The 23,912-nt window shown below is 41.1% G+C and overlaps 1 protein-coding gene across 1 annotated transcript in view; it reads right to left on the bottom strand.

Moving 5' to 3' along the window:
* The window catches only part of LOC126245923 (T-complex protein 1 subunit alpha), a 96,376-nt gene extending 73,094 nt beyond the window's left edge, over window positions 1-23,282 (bottom strand). Inside the window, exons 1-3 of the mRNA XM_049948356.1 lie at window positions 23,108-23,282; window positions 20,552-20,637; window positions 5,056-5,184 (exon numbers count right to left, since the gene is read on the bottom strand). Of these exons, the coding sequence (XP_049804313.1) occupies window positions 5,056-5,184; window positions 20,552-20,637; window positions 23,108-23,180 (288 nt within the window). The 5' untranslated portion in view covers window positions 23,181-23,282. The remainder of the gene's footprint in view (window positions 1-5,055; window positions 5,185-20,551; window positions 20,638-23,107) is intronic.
* Between the last annotated feature and the right edge of the window lie 630 nt (window positions 23,283-23,912).

The raw sequence follows: 23,912 nt of genomic DNA, 5'->3' as shown, positions 1-23,912 counted from the left end.
GAAGAAAAACGTCAGCAGGCTTACATATGAAGATAGTGATACCACTGAGGAAGATTATTAGTATTAAAAATATTGATATCTCTTATCAAAAGTAGACAGTCAATAAATGGTGCAAGTTTAAAATAGGTGTAATGTTAACTTTTTAGTGATATAATTTATATCAATAAATCAGTTTGTTGTTTTGATTAGTCAGATTATGTTAAAAATAAAATTTAACCAAGGAACCTCTTTAAAAAAAAAAAAAATAAATGGATGAGGGGGTTTTACACTTTGGTAAATATGGCAATTACTCCTTCCGACTCCATTTGCAAATGAGGAATAACTATATATGCTCTGGTATGTTCCCTGATCATTCTTATTCACATGACACTCATGCAAAGTGCCCTATGATAACATAATTGTTGCAAAGTTTTCCTCAAATGCCAATTCTCTAGATTTACCCAAAAGATTTGGGGAAAACATTGCCAGCTTCCCAAGTTTCCCATTTATTCACTGAAAATCTCTATTCAACTTTCATATAAGCTGCACCAATTTGTCACAACCCTAATCGCCGGTCTCCAAATGCAGCCAATTTCTGCTTTCAAGCTTATGTGTTATGGATCTGAAAATCTGAGCAATGATCAAGATCTCACCTGAGTATCGATTTTGATGTGACTGCCTTTACAGGTACATCTCCATTTCTCCAGAATTCTCCCAACAAATCTAAAACTCCCATCCACCTTCCCTACTACTTCTTCATACTGTACCCTATAAATACTTAAATGATGTGATAAGATACCCAAAGCATTATACTAATTTCAAAAGATATATTATCTGGTTCCTTCTGTTATGCTCATTATCTTGCATTCATTTGTGTTTAGAGAGAGCTAAATTTTAGTATGCTAAGTGGAAACAGAAAGTACTTCTGCACTTTCCTGCAAGCAACAGTATCTTAAGCAAATAGAATGGTGCTGACCCTGTACGATGACAAAATTATCTTTATCATGAACATTAGTTGTCCTTTAACATTTACTGCATCACACAGGATACACTGCTTTCTTCCCCATGTATAACAAACTGGTTTCTATCACCCAAAAATTCTTCAAGCCAACAGGAAGAAATCTATTCACCTATATCTTATTTGTAAAGCATTGTGTATTTGAGGAAATGCAAGAACAGTGCTTTCCATGAATGGGTTCCCGTCAATCCATGCTGAGTTCTCAGGAAAAGCTCTAGACCTCCAGTAATGTAAATGTCTGAGCTTTGAATATTGTTTAGGGTCCTGCAACAGACTAATAATTAGAATAATAACATGTCATTCTGTGCATTCATTCTTTTACCCTTTCTTTAATCACAAATGACTAACTTTTCCCCCAATCACCAGGGCTGTTTGCAATAAAAGACCCTTGATGTTTCAATTTTCCATGTTTTTTCAGCACTGATATTGATACAAGTCTTCACACATGGTCCATAGGACAGTAATATGACTGCCACATAATACAGTGACACACCTTATAACTGTCACTATGTGTGCTCTTAATGTACTATATTGTACATCAGAAGCACCTGATGATTGTGCCATATCTTACTCATATTTTTTGTTACTTCACTCATGAAATCATATTACTTTTTCAACTTTTTTTCCCTTTTTACGATGATATACTGAACATAAAACAAAACAAACAACTGGAATTCTGAAATAAGTGAAGCTACGGGGTTATTTATAACATTCTTTTTCAATTTTTTTCCCATCTTTGCTATTACATTTCACCAGACAACCTGGGACACCTTCCAATAGCCCATACATGCGATGGGGTATACATTGTTTGAATTTGGCCTTAAGTAAAATTCTCTGCACAGAAGTTCTAGAAAAATCCTGTTCACGAGAGAGCCTACAAGTAGACTTTTTAGGGCTCTGGAAAACTTTAAGCTTAATTAATATGGTCACTAGGGATGAAACCAAATGGGAGACTGCCAATATTTCCGCCTTCTGGAAAAACATCACTTGCAAAGGTACTAAAGGAGTGTCGAGGCACCATTGCTTATGCTTGTCAACTAGTAGACAATTCTGCCATCAGTGCTTTCCATCGTATTTTGGATGAAGCAATGCTATCTCTCATGAAGACAGAATGAAAAGCACAAAAATTATTTTAAAAATTACTGGACATGTCACTTGAACTGGAAAAACTGATAGCTGACACACATGCTCGGGTGTCATTTGCACGAAGGATATTCCTACAGATCTTTGGTCGCATTCTTGGGGGCCTACTTTCATCAAGGATGTCACGCTGAGGGACAGATTTTAGGAGCTTTTCACCAGATTTCCGTTTCTGGTGAAAAATAAACCTGAGCTGAATGCCTACCCGCCAAGAAATTTGCTCTTGCATCCGTAATTTGGGGAAATTTCATGGAAAACTGTATTTGTTCTTATGGCCCTGGAGAAAACATAACCACATACGAACAATTGTTACCCAGCATAACAACAAGCACGTTCAGTCATTTCATGTCCAACAGTGTCTCAAATTCTGGATAGCTACTGATGTAGCAACACAATACATATGTAAAACTTTCCCATACCTTGGAAAACGGAACATGCATAGAGAGAAGCAACTACTCTGAGTATGTCATTCCGCATATTATGGAGCCTTTTCTAACTCAAGGAAGAAACGTGATAACAGGTAACTTCCCATCTTCTTGCTCAGAAGCTCAAAGAAAAGAAAACTTCATTAGTCAGTACAATGAACAATCTATTATGAAATCCCTTATGAGATAACCAAACCAAATGCTGAAATACACTCCACCATTGTCCTGTGTCAAGCTGGCAACACAAACTTCACCAGACTGTATATGAAGGTAAGGAGAAAGTCATCCTTCCGAATACATGGCATCCTAAGTAGCAATAAAGAAGGAAAGGAGAAACCTAAAACCATAATATTCTACAGTGCAAAAAAATTTGGAGTGGACATGGTTGATCAAATTAGCCGTAAATATGCTACAAAGGTTGCATGTAGGAGATGGCCGATGCACTCTTCTACAACATCTCTAATACTGCAACAGTAATTGCATTCATCATCTACAAAACACAATGAACAAGAAAATGGAATGGAAGGAGGTCCTAATTCAGCTGGCAAATGAAAAGGGAACAGAAAGAGCAAGAAGCAGAAAAACAAAAATAGAGGATAAGGAACAAAAATCATCTAGAACACTGAAAAAGTGCCAAATCAGCCTCTGCAAAAGCAACATGACCAGCAATAACTGTATCAAGTGTAACAAAGCCATGTGTAAAAATGTGGATATAAAACAGATCACCTGTCCTAAGTACATCTAGCAGAGTCCAAAGACTTGAGCAAAAACTACAACAAAGCCACATGTGGAACATATACAAGTGGGGCCACATACAGGGTGGTCAGAAACAGCCTCAAAAACTTGTAAGTGTAATGCAGCTTAGACTCTGCTGAGAAATAATTGTTAATTGAAAAAACCTGATACTTTTCAGTTTCCTAATTAGGACTGAAGGTAGCTAACAGGCCGTTGCAGAGGCAAATTAAAGTGACTCACCACAGAGGGTGTCACCAAACGTGTTCTTTTCTCAGTTTCCTAAAACCGAAACAGAGAGCAATACAAAAATTGGACATGGGATGGTGGTAAGGAGTGAATCCGAGGCAAAGGCTGAGCAATCTCACGTGCTATCATCTACATTATGCAAACAACTGACTGACTATATCTGGCGAGCTGCTTGAATCTGTGCACACAATGGCCTGACTGACTTCAATGCTAATGAACTCAAAAACAGTGCAATGTATCAATTTTTTCCTTTAACAGTTATTTCTCAGCACAATCTACTGTGCATCATGCTTACAAGTGCTGTTTTTGGCCACCCTGTATACTAAATGTGTCTAGAAGGTTCTAGAAATCGTTGTTATATGAAAGTCTACAGTTTAGGAAACTTTTTGTCACAAGCAATGATAAACCAGCAACATTTTTGTTGTTCAAAAATGTAAGTAATTTATTAATTATCAAGGTAAATAATTACTGCTGTAACACACTAAATGCCAGGGATTAGCAAATAAAATGACCCCTTTCAGCTCTTATCAATGTTAGAAACTCTGTTATTCTAGTGTTAATGTCTGTGTTTCTTATGTGTTGTACCCAGTTTGAATACCATACTCACTCCGGAAGAGACACATAGTAAGTTTGAATCCATTCATTCACTGCCATTACATAGGGCCAGAACTTTAGGATTTGCTGATAGATCATTCATTAGGATCTGATTGGTAATGCTTCATGCATAGCCCTTACTGTGGGCTCTTTAATCTCATTACATCTTTCAGTTTTTCCACTTTATCCCTTTTGTATTGAAGGTGCAACCATCCATTCTTAAAACATAATTCAATGGTACCAATAAATGAAGAGTCTTGGCACACTTTATTAACTTACTTGCTATGCATTTACCTCAGGTGTTATTTACATTTGTTTGAGCTTAAACCTCAAACTCTTGCTATGTTTGCCATAATCGAACTAGAGGTCCTCAGTTTGTCTTAAGTAGGATATTGGTTGCTATCAGTACTACCAAAACCAATATCTCTATAACAGCATCTCTGTCACTAATACATATTTAGCGGCAGCTCGATGATAAAATACAACAATAACCTACAACATGAACATTTTCTGCAGGTTGTCATTTTTTGAGCAACAGTAAAAGACCACACCAGCCCTTTTGTCTTTGAGGCTGACACAGGAAAACATCTGCTGCTGAGAATTTTTATTCACTTGGGGTTTATTCTTTATAAAAAAAATGCTTTAGGGAAGTCACAGGAAATACACAAGGACAAATAAAAATACTAAGAAAAACATAAGCATACACTATTGGACACTTAAACTGAGTAATATTGCATTTGTAGTTCACAACAGTGGCCATTCGCATTACTAGTGACAACTTGCATTTTCAACTAATTATATAGTTTCAATGGCTGAAGAAAAGAGCAACTTCATAACAATGTGTTTCAAACACGTACAAGTCTGCATGTTTTCATAAATGTGCAAAAGCATGTAAATACTGGAAAAACAGGAACTTACCACAGACGTCGTACCATCTCCCACTTCGTCATCTTGCAGCTGTGCAAGTTCCACTAGCACACGTGCTGCAGGATGTTCCACTTCAAGCAGACGTAATATTGTTGCACCATCATTTGTAACAGTGACGTCCTATCAACAAACATTTCTAATGATGTACACATTATAAAAATGTATCTTCTGTACACTTCTAATATATAACAGAATCATAACTGTTAAACACATGAAGTTTAAAATCCCACAGTTATGCTTTACACACAGGGGAAAGATGTGGAATGTAAAGCACTACCATTATAAATTTCTTCCTTCCAGCATTTTACTGAATATTCAGAAATGAAATGTCCACTGTCCACCACAAAGTTTTTCCTATTTGATCCACATTTTCATTTATCTTCTTTTGCACGATGTAACATGGGGATTTAGACATGGAGAATTTCTTGTTATATTATAGTTGACAACAGATGATACAAAAATCATAGTACCAGTCTGTGATTATAATAGCACTAATTCTACATAAACATCTATACTCTGCAAACCACTGAAGTGCCGGTCTGTGACTGTGGAAAAGGTAAAAAAAGAAACTGGAAACCAGCAGAAATGGGAATGAAACTCAAAAAATTGGAGAAACTAAAATAGAAGGAAAGCTTTAAAAACCACCATAGAAGGGGGTTGGTTGTCCCCAAAAAAAGCTTCAAATGACTGACGTCATCTCACTGGCACTAATAAACTCGAGAACGCGATCGGCTGAGCGCGTGTCATCTGCTAAAATGGAAGATATATCACGCGACAGCTGTAGACGGGCGCGTAACGGTGTAAAATAGGGGCACTCAAGTAAAAGGTGTCTTACTTTCCACAGCTGAGAGCAGTGGGGACAGAGTGGGGGAGGATCACCACTTAAAAGATGTCTATGGCTATAAAGACAGTGCCCTATCCGGAGTCTAGTTAAAATTACCTCCTCCCGACGACATGTTCGGGAGGAAGAGGTCCAAGCACAGGGAAGAGCTTTCACGTCCCGTAATTTATTATTGGGAAGTGTTGACCAATGTGCGTGCCATAAAAGAGTAACACGACGACATAAAACACTCCGTAGATCGGCGAAGGGAATCGTGCGAATAGCTGGCTGACGAAGAGAGACTGCAGCCTTGGCCGCTATATCGGCCGCCTCACTTCCACAGATACCAACGTGTCCTGGGATCCAAACGAACGCCACAGACGCCCCCCAAGTGGAGCAAGTGGAGGCAGTCCTGAATCCGGTGGACCAGAGGGTGGACAGGGTACAGAGCTTGGAGACTGAGGAGAGATCTGAGAGAATCTGAGCAGATAACATACTGTATCCGCTGATGGCGGCGGATGTAGTGGACAGCCTGGAGAACAGCGTAAAGCTCCGCAGTATAAACCGAACACTGGTTGGGAAGCCGAAATCGATTTGGGGTGTCGCCAACACTATAGGCACTCCCTACACCTAACAATGTTTTCGAGCCATCAGTGTAAATAAATGTGGCTTCCTTCATTTGTGCACATAGAGCAGCAAATGCCCGACGATAAACAAGTGAAGGGGTACCATCCTTGGGAAATTTACAAAGGTCACGGAGCAGGCAGGTCCGGGGACGGAGCCAAGGCGGTGCTGTACCCCAAGTTGTCAAGAAGGTTTTAGGAAAGCGGAAGGAAAGAGAATGGAGCAGTTGACGGAAGTGGACTCCTGGTGGTAGTATGGAGAAATGGCGATCTGCATACCCTAAATCCAAGGAGGCGTCGAAAAAAATGTCATGGGCCGGATTAGCAGGCATGGAAGACAGATGGCTAGCATAATGACTCCGAAGGACAGCTCGCCGATTGGACAGCGGAGGTGCAGCAGTCTCAGCATAAAGGCTTTCCACAGGGCTGGTGTAAAAAGCTCCAGACACTAAACGTAATCCACAGTGGTGGATAGAGTCGAGACGCCGAAGAATAGACGGCCGAGCAGAGGAGTAAACTATGCTTCCATAGCCCAATTTCGAGCACACACTAAGGCGCGATAGAGGCGGAGAAGGACCACTCGGTCCGCTCCCCAGGAGGTACCATTCAGGACACGGAGGGTGTTGAGGGATCGCACACAGTGAGCAGAAAGATAGGAAACGTGGGAGGACCAGCACAGTTTTCTGTCAAACATAAGACCCAAGAATTTAGCGACGTCCGAAAACGGAAGGTTGACAGGTCCTAGATGTAAGGAAGGTGGAAGAAACTCCATACGACGCCAAAAATTAACACACACGGTCTTACTGGGAGAAAAGTGGAAGCCTGTTGCGATGCTCCAACAGTGGAGGCGATCGAGACAGCCTTGAAGACGTCGTTCAAGAAGGCTGGTCCGTTGAGAGCTGTGGTAGATCGCAAAATCGTCCACAAAGAGGGAGCCCGAGACATCGGGAAGGGGACAATCCATAATTGGATTTATGGCAATGGCAAACAGTACAACACTTAGCACGGAGCTCTGGGGTACCCCATTTTCTTGGGAGAAAGTACGGGAGAGAGTAGTGTTCACCCGCACTCTAAATGTGCGCTCTGCCATAAATTCGCGAATAAAAAGGAGCAGCCGACCCCTAACGCCCCAAGAGAACAGTGTGCGGAGGATGCCTGTCCTGCAATGGGTATCGTATGCTCTCTCCAGATAAAAAAATATTGCTACTGTTTGGCGTTTCCGGAGAAAATTGTTCATGATATAAGTGGAGAGAGCAACAAGATGGTCAACTGCATAACGATGCTTTCGGAATCCGCATTGGGCAGGTGTTAAAAGACTGCGGGACTCCAGCCACCAAGCTAAACAGCAATTCACCATACGCTCCAAAACCTTACATACACTACTCGTGAGAGAAATGGGGCGATAGCTAGAGGGGAGATGTTTGTCCTTTCCAGGTTTCGGAACAGGAACGACGATAGCTTCCCACCACTGTCTGGGAAAAGTACTGTCGGTCCAAATTCGATTATAAAGGCGGAGGAGGTAACGCAGACTGTGGGTTGATAAATGCAGCAACATTTGGATGGGGATACCATCCGGTCCTGGGACGGAGGAGCGAGAAGAAGAGAGTGCATGTTGGAGTTCCCGCATGGAGAAAACAGTATTATAGCTTTCACGATTTTGAGAGGAGAAAGCAAGAGGTTGCACTTCCACTGGACGTTTCTTCGGGAGAAACGCTGGCGGGTAATTTGAAGAGCTCTAAATCTCAGCAAAGTGTTGACCCAATGAGTTAGAAATTGTGACGGGGTCCACTAACGTATCATGCGCGACAGTGAGCCCAGAGACCAGGGAGAAACTAGGCGCGCCAGATAACGGTCGAATCCGACTCCAAACTTCCGAGGAGGGAGTGAAGGTGTTAAATGAGCTAGTAAAGAAGACCCAGCTTGCCTTCTTGCTATCGCAGATGACGCGACAGCACTGCGCACGGAACTGCTTATAGCGGATACAGTTGGCCAAAGTAGGATTGTGGCGGAAAACGCGAAGAGCACGTCGCCACTCACATATTGCGTCACGGCATGCCTCGTTCTACCAAGGAACTGGGGGGCGCCAGGGCAATTCAGAGGTGCGTGCTATTGAACGTTCCGCAGCTGTAAGAATAACATCTGTAATATGTGTGACCTCAGCGTCGACACTAGGAAAGTGACAGTCATCGAATGTTGCTAGAGACAAAGTGTCCAATCGGCTTAGGCAAACTTCCAGCGTCGCAGGCGCATATATGGCAGTTGAGGCTGCAGTCTAAGGACACATGGAAAGTGGTCACTCAAGGGTGTATCATCAAGGGCGAACCAATCGAAGCGCCGAGCTAGCGGAACAGTACCGACCGAAAGGTCCAAATGAGAGAAATTTGTCGTGGAGGCAGATAAAAATGTAGGGTCCCCAGTGTTGAGGCAAACAAGATCCGCTTGGTGGAAGACGTCTATCAACAGTGAACCACGCGGACAAGGATGTGGAGATCCCCAAAGCGGATGGTGGAAGCTGACCAAGCAGATGAAGGAGATCAGCTCGTGCCATTGGTGTGGACAATGGAATGTATACAGTACAAAGAGAGAAGGTGTATCCAGAAAGGGAAAGACGGACAGCGACAGCTTGGAAGGAAGTGTTTAAGGGGATTGGGTGGTAATGGAGAGTATCATGAAGAAGAATCATGAGTCCTCCATGTGCTGGAGTGCCTTCAACAGAGGGGAGATCAAATCGGATGGACTGAAAATGGGGGAGAACAAAGCGGTTGTGGGGAAGCAGCTTTGTTTCCTGAAGACAGAAGATGACCGGCGAGTAGGATCGTAAGAGGATCAACAATTCATCCCAATTGGCTTGAATGCCGCGGATATTCCAGTGGATAATGGACATAGGGTGAACAGAAAATGGAGGAATGTGACCAAGGTTGCCGTCAACTCAACGACTGCTCAGAGCTTGCGACCAACAGCATGGAATGGCATTCAGCCGAAGGCAGAAGACCCTGATCCATAGGTTGTTCAGGAGCAGCTCCTGCCACCAGTGATCGGCCGGTTGATCGGCCGCCAGCAGTGCACCTCGGCGACACAGAAGACGGCCAAGGGCGGCTACCACCAGGTGGTGCTGTAGACGAGACCCGCCGTGGCGGAGAAGGAGAGGAACTGGGTTTCTTATTAGCCTTCTTGGAAACAGGATGTTTAGATGAAGGAGGAACCGATGGTTGTGAAGTTGGGGTACATAAAAAATCTTCACGAGTATGCTCTTTTTTGAAAGTCTTGGTGTCTGACTTTTGGGCTCGAGATTTAGCAGAACCCGATAAAGCGTGAGCCATAGAGTGGGCAGGCGAAAGTGGTGAGGTTGAACGGGCAATCTTTGCACTGGCCGATCTGACGACCATGGCACTAAAGATGAGGTCACAAGTCTGTGTGGCCTCCTCCTTTGTTGGCCGAGGAGAGGCGAGGACAGTGCTGTATTTTCCTGTCTGAGGCACAGTGGGCTTTTGACTGGCGAATAATATTCGAGCAGCAAAGGTCGACACCTTTTCCTTCACTCTGATTTCCTGAATGAGCTTTTCGTCTTTAAAAATGGGGCAATCTCTAGAGGAAGCAGCGTGGTCACCCATACAGTTGATGCAACGAGGGGATGGAGGTGGACAAGCACCCTCATGGGCATCCTTGCCACACGTAACACATTTGGCCGGATTGGAACAGGACTGGCTGGTGTGATTGAACCGCTGACACCGATAGCAACGCGTAGGTTTTGGGATGTAAGGACGAACGCAAATTCTCATAGTCCGCTTTTATGTTCGATGGGAGTTGAACTTTATCAGATGTCAAGAGGACAGTACGGGTTGGAATGATGTTCATGTCAACCCTTTTCAGGACTATGAACAGCCGTCACACCCTGGTCAGACAGGTAGCGAATTTCCTCGTCGGACAATCCGTCGAGGGAGCGTGTATAAACGACCGCACGTGAGGAATTTAAAGTGTGGTGCGCTTCCACCCGGACAGGGAAGGTGTGTAGCAGTGAAGTACGCAGCAATTTTTGTGCCTGGAGGGCACTGACTGTTTCTAACAACAAGGTGCCATTTCGTAATCTGGAACAAGACTTTACAGGACCTGCAATTGCGTCAACACCTTTCTGAATAATGAAAGGGTTGACCGTGGAGAAGTCGTGACCTTCGTCAGACCGAGAAACAACAAGGAACTGTGGCAATGATGGAAGGACTGTCTGTGGCCGAGACTCACTGAGCTTACGCTTGTGAGCAGACATAGTAGAAGATGAGGAAACCATTGCGAAAGTATCCCCCATGATTACCGGCGTCTCTGATGGCGCGCTCCTTCCTTGTGGGGGCCCTCTCTGAGGGCACTCCCGCCTTAGGTGATTGTTCACACCTCAGGTCACACCTCCCGAGAAACGGACGGAGGGACCAATCGGCACTTTCGGAAGTTATCAGCTCGGGTAATCACCCCTCCCTGGGCCTGGCCGTTACCAGGGGGTACGTACGTGTCCTACCTGTCTACTCAGGGCGGGGAATTACGCGTTACCCCATCACCGGCTACGCATGGAAATGCATGGGTCGGCCTTCAGACACGCGCAGGGAGGAAAAAAGAGAAAGGGAAAAACAAAGAGAAAGGAAAGAAGAGAGGTCTCAAACGCCGCAGCGGAGAAAAGGGCAAAGAGAAGAGGTAAGGAAAAGACAAGGACAAAGGAAGGACGAAGACTCGCAAGCAGAGAAAGCAAAGAATGTTTTACATTATCGAGCCTCCGTCTCCGGACATAGGCACAAAACATACTCCCAGAGGGGGAGAAAGGGAAGGAAAGAGTCAAAGGTGGGGGGGGGGGGGGGGGGGGCGAAGATGGGGGATGGGGAAGGTTGCGGAAAGGGAAGGTATGCAGCCCGGAAAGGAAGGAAGGCCACATTAGCTCGGGGTCCCGTGCTCGCTACGCACGTATCCACAAAAGAGTTGTGGACCCCCCTGGGAGGGGGGGGGGGGTACAGGGTGTGTCCCATTGTGCCAGTTATTAGAATTTTTTGCCCATTCCATTCACATACTGAGTTCAAGATGAATGACGACTCCCTATGTACTGTAATTTACTTAAACTCGTCCTCACAATCCCTACTGGAGTGATAAAGAGGGCATTTTAGTATACTCTTGGAGTCATAATCTACAACAGACTCTTGAAACTTCATAAGAAGTTTGCTTGAGGTAGCTTACACCTGTCTTCAAGAGGGTGCCAGTTCTGTTTCTTCAGCATCTGTGACACAATCCCACAGATCAAACAAGCCTGTTTCCATTTGTGCTGCCCTTCTCTGTATACATTCAATGCACTCTGTTAGTCCTATTTGGTATGGGTCCCACACACTAAGGCAGTATTATAGGACAGGTTGCACATGTGATTTGTAAGGATTCTATGTTGACTGATTGCATTTCCTCAGTAGTCTACGAACATACCACAGTCTGCAATATGCTTTAGCTGTGACTAAGCTAATGTCATCATATCCCTACAAAACGTTCCACCCAGATATTTGTGCAAGGTTGACCGATTTCAACTCTGACTCATTGATATAGTCATAAGATGCTATTGTTTCAGAGAGAGAGAGAGAGAGAGAGAGAGAGAGAGAGAGAGAGAGAGAGAGAGAGCGCACAGTTCTACATTTCTTAACATTTACAGCAAGTTGCCAATCTTTGTACCACTCTGAGTTCTGGTGAAGATCTGATTAAACATTTAGGCAGTTTCTTTCAGACAGTACTTCACTGTAGGTAACTACATGTGCAAGAAGTCTGGAGTTACCATTAATATTGTCTGCAACATGACTATCAAGGGTTCTAACACACTTCCTGGGCATACACCAAAAGTTAGGTCTAATCTTCTAATGACTCTCCATCTTGGAGAATTCGCTGCTACCTTCCTATCAAAAATTCTGAATCCAGACAAATTTTGCACGATACCCCTATATGACCATAATTTGATAATAAGCATAGAAGAGGTACTGAGTCAAATGCTCTTAGGAAATCGAGAAATACATTTTCTACCTGACTGCCTCGATATAAAGCTTTAATATGTCGTTGGTTGTTTGAGGTTTAAGGGACCAAACAGCAAGGTCATCAGTCCCTTGTTTCAAATATACTCCAGTCTGCTAACGGGACATCTCAGAAAAGTCAGAACAATATAACGGAAAAGGGAAAAACGGAAAAGGGCAGTCACGTTGTCATTGGTAAAAAAACAAATGAGGGAAGTCGGCAAGAGAACGAACCCAACACTACGCTGAAGCAGCATAGGCAAGACCACCTGTGACTTAAAAGGTACAACTGCTATAATGCAGAAAGTACGTATGGGAATAGAAAGACTAACCAAGCCTTAAAAAAAGGATTAAAAAAGATTAAAAGGGGAAGAAAAGAGGATTCCGGTCAGGGAGGTGAATCGGGAATCTCTGAACACTGCCTACAGTGGGAGACACCCAAAACTCACCGCCCTGCCCCAACACCAGAGAAGAGATTAAAAACCTTAAAACTGAGAATAAAAACCACTCTCCCGGAGGATTAATATGTCGTGAGGAAAGTGCGAGCTGCGATTCACTTCAGTCTTTTTTGAAACCAGGAACGTCATTGGGTTCAAGACACCTCATTATGTTTTGAGTTTAGAATGTTTTTTAAGAAGGGACCCCTTGAATGCAAGGTCACTAAAGTATAATGACCTTTATGTCATCCAACGCCCCATATATTGTCTACAACATTGGCTGATAATAGGACGATGAGTGCGGGCTTTCAAAAAGAAAAATGAATGAAAAATGGTGTTGGTGGACCTCAACTACGTACCCTCAGACTCAGAGTTGAAATATTAAAAGTTTTGGCTGGTTTCGTCGTCTGGGATACGTAGTAGCCGCATTACAAGCCAAATACTGCTGAGTCTACAGTATATGATAAGAATACACACATGAATCGAATGGTCGACGGTTTCTATCACGTGGCAATTGTGAATTATGAAAGAGACATAAATTTATAAATGAAAGACTGCAATTAAATAAAATCTGCAGGTACTATCTTAACGACTTTAAATGATGAATGAGATAGAAGTACTGTTGAGAATGCGATATATTTCTGCAACACACTTATTGGTGTCAATGGTCCAGCAATTAAATACAATATAAGTTGAATAACAGGGAAACGATAGACTGCTACAGCACGTAATTAGTTATGAACAATACAGCTCGTGAGGTATTCACTTCTAAACGCACACTACTGTATTTACTTGAATCTAAGCCGCACTTTTTCCTGGTTTTTGTAATCCAAAAAACCGCTTGCGGCTTAGAATCGAGTGCAAAGTAAGCAGAAGTTCTGAAAAATGTTGGTAGGTGCCACCACAGCTAACTTCTGCTGTTGAATATATGTAGCGCTACACAGGCATGTTTTGCAGGCACAAAGATAAATAATGGCGCCAAAACCTCTGCATCAGTAAATAAAAAGAAAAGGTAGAAGAATGTAAACATTACGTCATGTATTCTTTTGTGTTTGCTGCTATCTCATGTAAATCCTGTCTGCCTAATAAACTACGAAACTAGAGTGAGACAACAGCAAACGCTGAAGAATATACATATCATGTCATGTTTATATTCGTATTATTCTTATGCTGAATAGTGATACAGTCAGAAATGAAGCATGGCAACTGACTAGATTTTTAAATCTAAAATCACTTATTTCTGTGCAGAATGTAATATACTAAAGAGGCATCTGCAAAGATTTTCAAACGGAGACAATTTTTTGCTAAACTCTCATTCAAATCATCATCTATCATACGCAGTCTATTATTTGGTTCTTGTTGATAATTATCAAAGAAAGCACCAGTGTAAGTAACAAATAGCAGTCTCTTGCCATTGTTTCGCTTGAGACAATTGCGCACGCTCTCTCTCTCTCTCTCTCTCTCTCTCTCTCTCTCTCTCTCTCTCTCTCTCTCTCTCTCATTGTATTGTAAGCCGCAGTAACACGCACAAAAGCAAGCCATGCCACGAGCAGTGACAGATCGTAAACACTCATTATCAGAATGCGACAAACAATGCACGACACATTAAAATAGTGCAGTTTCAGCTTAGAGTTACGTAAACACCCATAACAACGAGAACGGTACTTATCAGATCAAAGCAAAATAAGCAATCAATTCAAACCAGACGAAGCATGTGGAAAAGGAAGGGTACCCATACAAATAAGGACGGAGCGCCTGACATTGCAATGGCTACTTGGTAAAGCTTAACTGTTAAGCTTATGACTCGAACCAAATTATTGTAGCTGTATCTTCATCCATTCGACCTAAATTGTGTCTCATGTTACAATGGACCAACTTTGTCTCGATTTGGAGGTGCGGTCTAAAACTTCTCTCTCCACTTGAATTTTGAGTCTCAAATTTCAGGTGCGGCTTAGATTCGGGAAATTTTTTTTTCCCCTTGATTTCGAGTCATTTTTCAGGTGCAGCTTAGATTCGAGTGTGGCTCAGATATGAGTAAATACAGTACGTCTTAACTGTAGAAGCCACGAAAATCTCACAAGTGCGCAAGTCGGCAATCCAAAGTATTTCTATCTGTCGCGACCACGTGCAAATTTCTCCACGCTCTCCAAGTCTCTGCCGTGACCGAGCGTCCGTCATGTCCATACTCTCCTGTGCCATACTCTCCAGAACTGCCCCGTGTCCTCTCTGGAAACCTTGCTCCTCCTCAGCCTCCACAGTCTCTCTTATTAACGAGCGCTGTGATTGGCTAGAGCGCTTCCTCCGTGTCAAAGTACACTCACAAACATAATGAAACACATTAAAAATACTGGAGTTACATGTAAATAACTTTAAATTAAATAAATATTCCTACAGCTGGACCATAAACATGCTCTAACACACATTATTAGATACATAAACAAATTAAATAAACATATCAAAGGAATAGAACAAAAGGTAGAACAGTAGCCTAATGTCTCTGTGCTTTCTAAAACACAGTAAATATTTAACCAATTTCTTCACGACTAGTATATATCAGATATAAACAAAGACATAGATGAATAAATATATTTACAAGCATGCTGCTAACGTTTTTCGTGTCACTGTGGAGTACTTACGGCCTGACGCAATCAATAGCAATCTGCCACTTTGACCTCCTATAACTCAAGTACTATTTAAGTTACATGCCTGTAATTATTACCAATTTAGGTTTACACTAATAGGTTTGTAAAGACAGATCGATGAAATTGGAAGAATCGTTTGGATTTGGTAAATTCGTTGCTGGGTGTTACTTGTGTAATTTATTGTCTGATACTAAACTTTAAACTAATAAATATATCGAAAATCTGATTACACCATCAGAATCATCGTGCAAATAATAGTAATGTACATGTTTCTTTTTGAGGTATCATGATTCGTCTGGCAACTATTAATTTCTATACAAACTGAAATGTCTGCCATTAAGGTTTCACAAAGTCCGTCATCTTTGGTCCTCCCAGCACACGGCGTCACCAAGGAATTCCCAGCCGCGTGCTCTATGGACCACGTGCTCCAGCCATTGTGAAGCACCACGCGGATGTTAACAAGACTGGCCCTGCCGCGCGGCCCGAGCAGTGGCTGCCAACTCTGAACTTAGAATATTTCCAAGGCGCTTCAACTCGCCCGTTACCTCACAGGAGGCACGACTGGAGCCCTCAAATGGTGAGCACAGCACGAAGCTACAAAGTGTAGTTAAACTGCTTAGCCAATGAGTAACTCACAACATTGCTACAGCTGAGCAATGGCGTTATAAACAAAGCAAACATTCCATTATACCTGTAACAATATTTGCCAAAATTGACATTTCGTCAGAAAAGTACCCAAGGAACTTCAGAGCGAGAAAGAAGTAGCAGATGAAATATCAGTGTTTCTGCTAGATAAGTCAGCAGAATGAGTGGTGTCATATAGGCTCAAGTGTGCAGACACTGAACATGAGGAGTACAATGACAATGACACGCGCCTAACAAGTGAAAGTCATACTGAAACAGGCATCAAACAATGTAGTTCGTCATCCTTGCAGGGCAGGGAGCCACAAATTCCATCTCCAGTGAAACGTAGTGAAGGATGAACATTTCCTAGAAGCAGGTATTAAACATAATTACGTACATGGAAGATCACCTGCAGCATTGTATTTAACAACAACAACACAAACACAATTACGAATAGATTCCGAACAAGTTCGCAGCAATATGACCATGTAGTGCATAACAGGTCAAGGGAAGTATTCGATCCCAATGTGTGGCTGTGAATGTTGGTATCGGGAGATGTTTTTGAGCTATATAGGTCAAGGGAAGTGTTAGGTCCTAGTTTATGGGATCGGGAGTTGCTGATCCCGCCCGTCTGCTTTGACCCATGATGTCACAAATATGGCAGAAATGACCATAAACCACAATTCCAATATGGCGCATATAAAGTCGTTACATACACATTATGAGGACGAAAATACATCGAAAAACAAACACACACACGTTCCACAAAAAGCCTAATGACACCAACGGGACAAGCACGGGAAATATGGGTTTTTTGGGTGGGGTCAAAGTAAATATAAACAAATTTAGACACCCACCCCCATACAAAATCACGCAAAATGACGAAAAAACCGACATCACAAAACTCACCAAATACCACTAAACACAATATCATCTGGAATCTGACACTTCCCTTGACCTATATAGCTCAACAGCAGCTCCCGATCCCATAAATTAGGACCTAACACTTCCCTTGACCTATATAGCTCAAAAACATCTCCTGATACCAACATTCACAGCCACACATTGGGATCCAATACTTTCCTTGACCTGTTATCCTTACAACATCTCCACATACAGCTGTCCCTGGTCCGAGACGCCGGAACTTTAAGTAAGCCTCATTTCTCCACGACTTCATCCGAAAATCCGAATAGTTGAAGAAATTTTATTAGAGACAACGCACTGTCCCCCATCATAGCCAACAACCGAAAACTGTTGACCCTGTCAGTCATATATATACCTACCAAAGACATAAAAAATTTACCAAAATTCACACACGACGCCACACTCGCAAACTAAACCAGAAACATCACCTAACACACCACCAGAGACCACCACCGATCACATGAAAATGACACTTACAAACTCACCACTCTCACAAACTAAATTTCGCACCGTCGTGACGTCACACACCACAACAGCCTTATGCCACGGGTCAAAGCCGACGGGTGGGATCGGACGCTTCGGTCGACCCGAAAAACTACGGATATTCAAGGACAGACAAGGTGCACTTGTTGCAACAACTGGTGTTTGCAAGTTTCAAGGACGCTCGATGCAATTTATAGAATGTGCGTGATAGTGACCTATTAAGTTATGCATATCAGTGTGACAGATTATAGTGATTTCAAAGGCAGCAATGGATGGTTGCACAACTTCAAATAGTGCTACAGAATTGGAAAATGTAAGATAGCGAAATTTCAAACAAAGCATCAAGCATATCAAATTGCTGAATTGATCCAAAAATTTGTAGATGAGATAAATGTATCCCATCATACAGTAAGGAATTTGTTTTCAACTCCATCCAATTGGCATTTGATAAGAAAATGTATTTGAAAGGAATCCTGAAAAATCAGAGATACAAAGAGAGCTGGGTCAAGATAACTAACGCCAATGCTTTTATGCATTCGTAACAATTGTGCCGACTGCTAACCTGGATGGTAAATTGGTTGGAAAGTTATTTATTATGCTGTGAGAAATTGGACATGCTCTGCACCCTATGATTCTTTCTCGTGTGCGTGAGCTGGAGGACAGTAGAGAATGTCTATATCATAGCAAGCAAGAGTGGGGAAAATGGGCAAAAGAGAACTATAACTAAGGTACAAACACTGATTTTGCCCAATAGCTGGTCAAAATAACTTGCTTTTGATTGATTCCTGATCTGCTTATAAAAATATTACTCCTTTAGAACAAATAATACCTCCTAAAAAATGTGACATTACAATCCATATCACCTGGAACCACTGGACAAATTCAGCCTCTGCGTGTCATGTACATAAAAAAATTATCGCACTGTCTGCAGCTATGCCTTGAAGGATAGTAGTTTCGCAATAAGCTCCACACATGCTGTCACATTCCATTAGTTCTCATCACCCCATTACACCAATATGATTCTATATGCATCCTTTAAGAGTGGATAACTAGCTGAATGTCCTGCATGGTTTGCAACTACAAACGGGTTTGCCTTTAATCTTGATGTGTGAACCTTTGGGACCACTGTGACACACCATTTATCATTCAGTGTTCAAGTTAATGGTTTGTTTTGAACATTTCTTGAATATCAACAACGTCCATTCTGTGACAAGTAATACATACATTCCATAGAAGGTTGATCTCTGCACCTTCCAGACGTTCATTTTCTGTCAAGCTCCTGATGCACATGGCAAAAAATTAGCAGCTAATATTTCTCCTGACAATTGTTAATGCAGCACTCCAATGGACCTTACTGAAGATTGAACTTGGGACCTTGCACTCACAAGTGGGTCCTATAAGATTTTACAACAAATCTATATCCAGGATGTTGGATGGTAGTTTAGTTGATCATTTTTATCACTATGGCTTTCTTCCCAGTACAAGACATGGATTTTCATATGAGGAATCTACAACAGATAGTAGTTAACAGGGGTGCTACATCAGCTGCAAATTCTGTGCAGAATGTGATAGGTATTCTCTTGGGCCCTGGAGCTTCAATTGTAATGATTTCAGCTGTTTCTCAATGCTATTGACACTGACTTGTTTCACTCATATTTGCAGTGGTACAAGGATTAAATTAGGGCTCTTCTACTGGGTTTTCCTTTGCAAATGAACATTTGAAAATAGAGTAAAGCATTTCTGCTTTTGCTCTGCTACCCTCAATTTCACTTTATCTCATCCACGAGCAACTGGACACTGAGTTTCATACCACTAACAGCTTTTACATGTGACCTGAATTTCTTTGGGTTGTGTGAATAACCATTTCACAATATCCTGCTAAGTTCACACATTGCTCTTTTGATAGCAAACCTGTTCCAGTCACCATCTCTGTATGTAAGGGCCTAGGCTTAGTCTTTCATGTATCATGAAGTAGTCGGCTTCTTTAGAAGTTTCTTTACAGTGACTGTACCACAGAGTCCTACCACTCGACTAGGTACATATCTTAAACAGTGCATGATCAATTTTTTTTTTAAGCCACTGTTCCACTTCATGCTACTGTACGCTATGTAATTCTCAACACAAAATCATTTAACACCCAGCACACATCAAATTATCCGATATTTATTAAATACCACATGTTTATACTAACTTTCCTAAAAATGCGATATCCTGCTATTTTAAATTACAAAGTTATAGAAACTTTTCTCATTTACAGTAACAGGTGTTACAATCTTTTTACAAGTATCCCTCATTCCCTCACATCCACAATAACTGTAATAACATTCCCAACAATCTTCCTTAACTTCCTGTTGCAGCAAAATCAGCATTGCTACAGGTAATTTGAGGCAAGGGCAGACAAAATTATGAGGTCAAATTTACTGTTACACATTTCGCTGAAGCTTGACGAAAACGAAATATTTACAGACATAAAAATATTACATATGAATATACATTTGAAGTAAATACAGTGTTTAAGTTGTTTATGAATACTACTTGCAATTAAGTCAGGTTTAAAGAATCACTCATTACATACACTTTAAGGTGGAATACCATGTATATATAGGCTTGTATTGATTCATATCATTTTATCTTGTGTCAACTTAATTCTAGGTACTTCTAAAATATAATTCTCTAAGCCATACATTTTATTAATTAATTACACTGTTTATCATTTATATATATGGTTTGTTGGCAACCAAAAAACCCCAATTTTTCACAGTCACTTTAGTTACAATATTTATTGTTAGGAACTGAAATGATTTTGAAATGGGCAATGTATGTTTTATCCACAGAAGGCATTTCCTCCCAAACCCTCTGACAGCAACTGCAGATATGGGCAACTTTATTAAGCAAAGGTCTCCTTTTATCAGGTACGTACCCCTATGTCATCCACCAGCATCTTGTCCAAACCGACTGGTCCCAGGGAACTCTTAACAATGTTTGCAATTGAACAAGCAGCCATAACTGAAAAAAGTGTGAACCACAAGAAGTTGTTAATTTATAGTGATAATTACTTGCAACAGAAAAGTATTATCAATAGTAATGACTTATGCTCAATCTATGATTTTCCTATGAAAATACCCCAAAAACTGACTGCACCAAACGAAAAAGGATTAGTAGCATCATATAGAAATAGTACCTACTAACTGGCACCTGCAAACGTTATTAATTTTGACGAGACAAGAAAATATCTCAACAATCTAAAATTAGCACTACCAAGGCAAGCAGTACATAAAATCTGTAATTCTCTCAACAGTGTGTGTGGAAGGGTGTAAATTTCCACATGATATCCTTCAAACAACCAATGATATCACAAAAACCTCCATTTTCAATTTATTGTCAATCTTTAACTTATTATAAGAACTCCTAAAGTTTTATAGCACTGAATTTCTCTCTCACTAAATAGCTATTCTGCTGCAAAAACAGTCTTGTTTTCACAAATGTTTTACACATTTGTATTTTTTAGACTACTACATTCAAGTGAGTTTTTGGTAGCATAACCAAGTAGGACTTTTGGATCCAACACACTTCATATGATGCATTTTCGCATCAGATCAAACCAAAAGGCCTGTAGTTTTTTGTCAAGTGCTTGAATTAAGTGTGCCGGTAGTAATCACTATATGTCTACCAATGATACACTAATAAATACAAAAAAGATTTTCATAGAATAAGTTTTTACCTACAATATTGAAAATAATGATGATGACTGGAGCTAATGGGCATTCAATGGCGTGATCACAGGTGCCCTTACACTTATCAAAACAAAAGAATGTGGCTGAAACCTCCAAAATTGTTCCATATTCATATACAAGAAAAGATGTTTTAACAAAGAACACAAAAAATGGCTCTGAGCACTATGGGGCTTAACTTCTGAGGTCATCAGTCCCCTAGAACTTAGAACTAATGAAACCTAACTAACCTAAGGACATCACACCCATCCATGCCCGAGGCAGGATTCGAACCTGCGACCGTAGTGAAAGAATAACACAATTAAAGGACTCTTGTCAACTAGTAACACAGAAGTACCCTATGAGATGAGCATTCTGACTACAAATAAGCGTTAATGTTGTTCAACATTGATGTTGAAGAACACTTTCTGACAGAAATAAATGTGCAACATTACTAAAACATACATCAGAAAAAAAGGAAAAATTACGCCAGAATTAAAAGAACACCGTAATGAAGTGAGAACTAGCAACAAATGCCCTATCTAGAATTCTTACAGGGGTGGAAAACATGCGCACTTCATTAAGTTTATGGTGAGGACATTACAGATATGATCATCAAAGTCCATAGCTTCATGCGACAAGAAGTGTGTCACAAATCATGAAAGTTTCATTGTTGAAATTTCAAGGGGACCGGTAGCAAGAAGAGTCAAGCAAAACATTTCATGTCATGAAATAACAAAAGATTATCAAATGTCATTCTTCCTACAAACCATTCGCAACTGGGAATATTTTCCAACTGGCAATGGAATATGAAAAACAAATAATGACAGTGGTACACAAGGCGGGTACTCTTAACCACACAATGTATGGTGGTCTTGAGAATAAAAATGTGTATACGTGAACAGTTTAGCTTGTTACTTGATCCATAGATCAACGAAAATCATTATTGGAGTGTGTTAGCAGTTAAGTTGTGTATTTTTTTTTTATTTTTTTTTAACTGCTTATGGCCAATTGTAGTATTACATTACAAATGACAACTGAACATAGTGAACTATCAAGATTTCATTTCTAGGTTTTGTGTGTCTCTTGAATTAAGTTTTTTAACATATGCAACACCTCTCTTGAGCGAGCTCCAGATAATTAAGAGGTGCTGCATAATAATTACCAGAGACTAGCGATAGGAGTTAACAGGAGTTCACCAGAATGTACTAGAACTGCGAGTATGTGTATGCCTTTAAACAGATTCTGATATTTCAATACACGATGAACTCTACGAAAATGTAAGAACACTGGAAACTTATGAATACTCTTGAATGTCGACAGAGCGGGCAGTAAATTAATCCCGCAGAGACCATCACAACAATCTACCTACAGATGGCACTTATTGCAAACCGCCCCCAATGAAAATCCTCCTTCAACAGCCTCCCATTACTGTTTTCGGAGGGGTAACGGGCTAACAACTGCGTCAGCTATCCTGTGTGGCTTTAAATTGCCCAACTAGTTGTTGCGATGTAGATATTATGCCGATCTGCAGACTAACGAATGTAAACTGAACTTTCGGGTTTTTACCACTACAGTAATCTAACAAACATCCAAACACTTGATTGCCAGGGTGAGCAGATTCTCAAAGGTACAAAAGTTCTCTTAATAAACACTGTTTGTCCCAATTTACTACACCGCAACCACAAACATAACCTTAAAAGGACGACAAAGCATGTGCTCCATTTGCACACGCCCGGATGACAATTTAAATTAACACCAATTACCATTTTGAGTTCTCACAGGATTACCAGACGCTCGATGTCCCGCAACAGACAACGGGGGCGCAATGCTAGACATTTCTTCTCTTTTTCGCTTCGTTTTGCTATATAAACACTAGTTTCAAAACTACGACAAAACACCTAAGCCATTCAGAGACATTCGGTGACATAAACCATGGATTACTCCAGAGATGTACAAACTACAAAGAACAGCTACCGAATCCATAGCTGTAACTAGAGAGATTAGCTAACAAAATTAACGTGCTTCTAACCGATTGTATTAAGCCTTTAACCGTAGATTAAGACAGAAAATGATCTCAGATCAAACTTAACCTGGAAAGCTGCGTTGTATAAACGTTAATCCCAGATCATATCGCCGTGGCTGCCCTGCAGCCAGGCGCCTAGAATGAGTTTTTGTGTTCTCGTAAACATGACTCATTTTAGATTATAACATTTAGTTTCGTACTTATTACGTTGTAAATAGGTGTATTAGTGTGCTTTTTAAGCGTACCAGTAAATGTTTCATTTTTCTATGCGTAATAGCAGAAAACGCGAAAAGATCGTACAGTCGGGTTATAGTCGAATTTATTTCTGTTTACGTTTTGCCGCAGCAAATCTATAGAATTTTGTGTAATTGTTCTTTGCTGTCTCCAGCATTTTAACTGTAACGTACGTCTTCATTATTTAACTCACATTTCCCGAAAGTAGCATAAAGTTTAAGTTGTTGTTTCAGAAACTTTTCACTGCTGTTTTTGTTTCATACAGTTGCGTAGACCGAATTTGTGGAATCAAATTTTCGTGTATATGTGTA

Source organism: Schistocerca nitens, chromosome 1 (genome assembly GCF_023898315.1).
Source record: "Schistocerca nitens isolate TAMUIC-IGC-003100 chromosome 1, iqSchNite1.1, whole genome shotgun sequence".
Classification (NCBI taxonomy): Eukaryota; Metazoa; Arthropoda; class Insecta; order Orthoptera; family Acrididae; genus Schistocerca; species Schistocerca nitens.
This window is presented reverse-complemented; position numbering and strand designations above follow the sequence as displayed.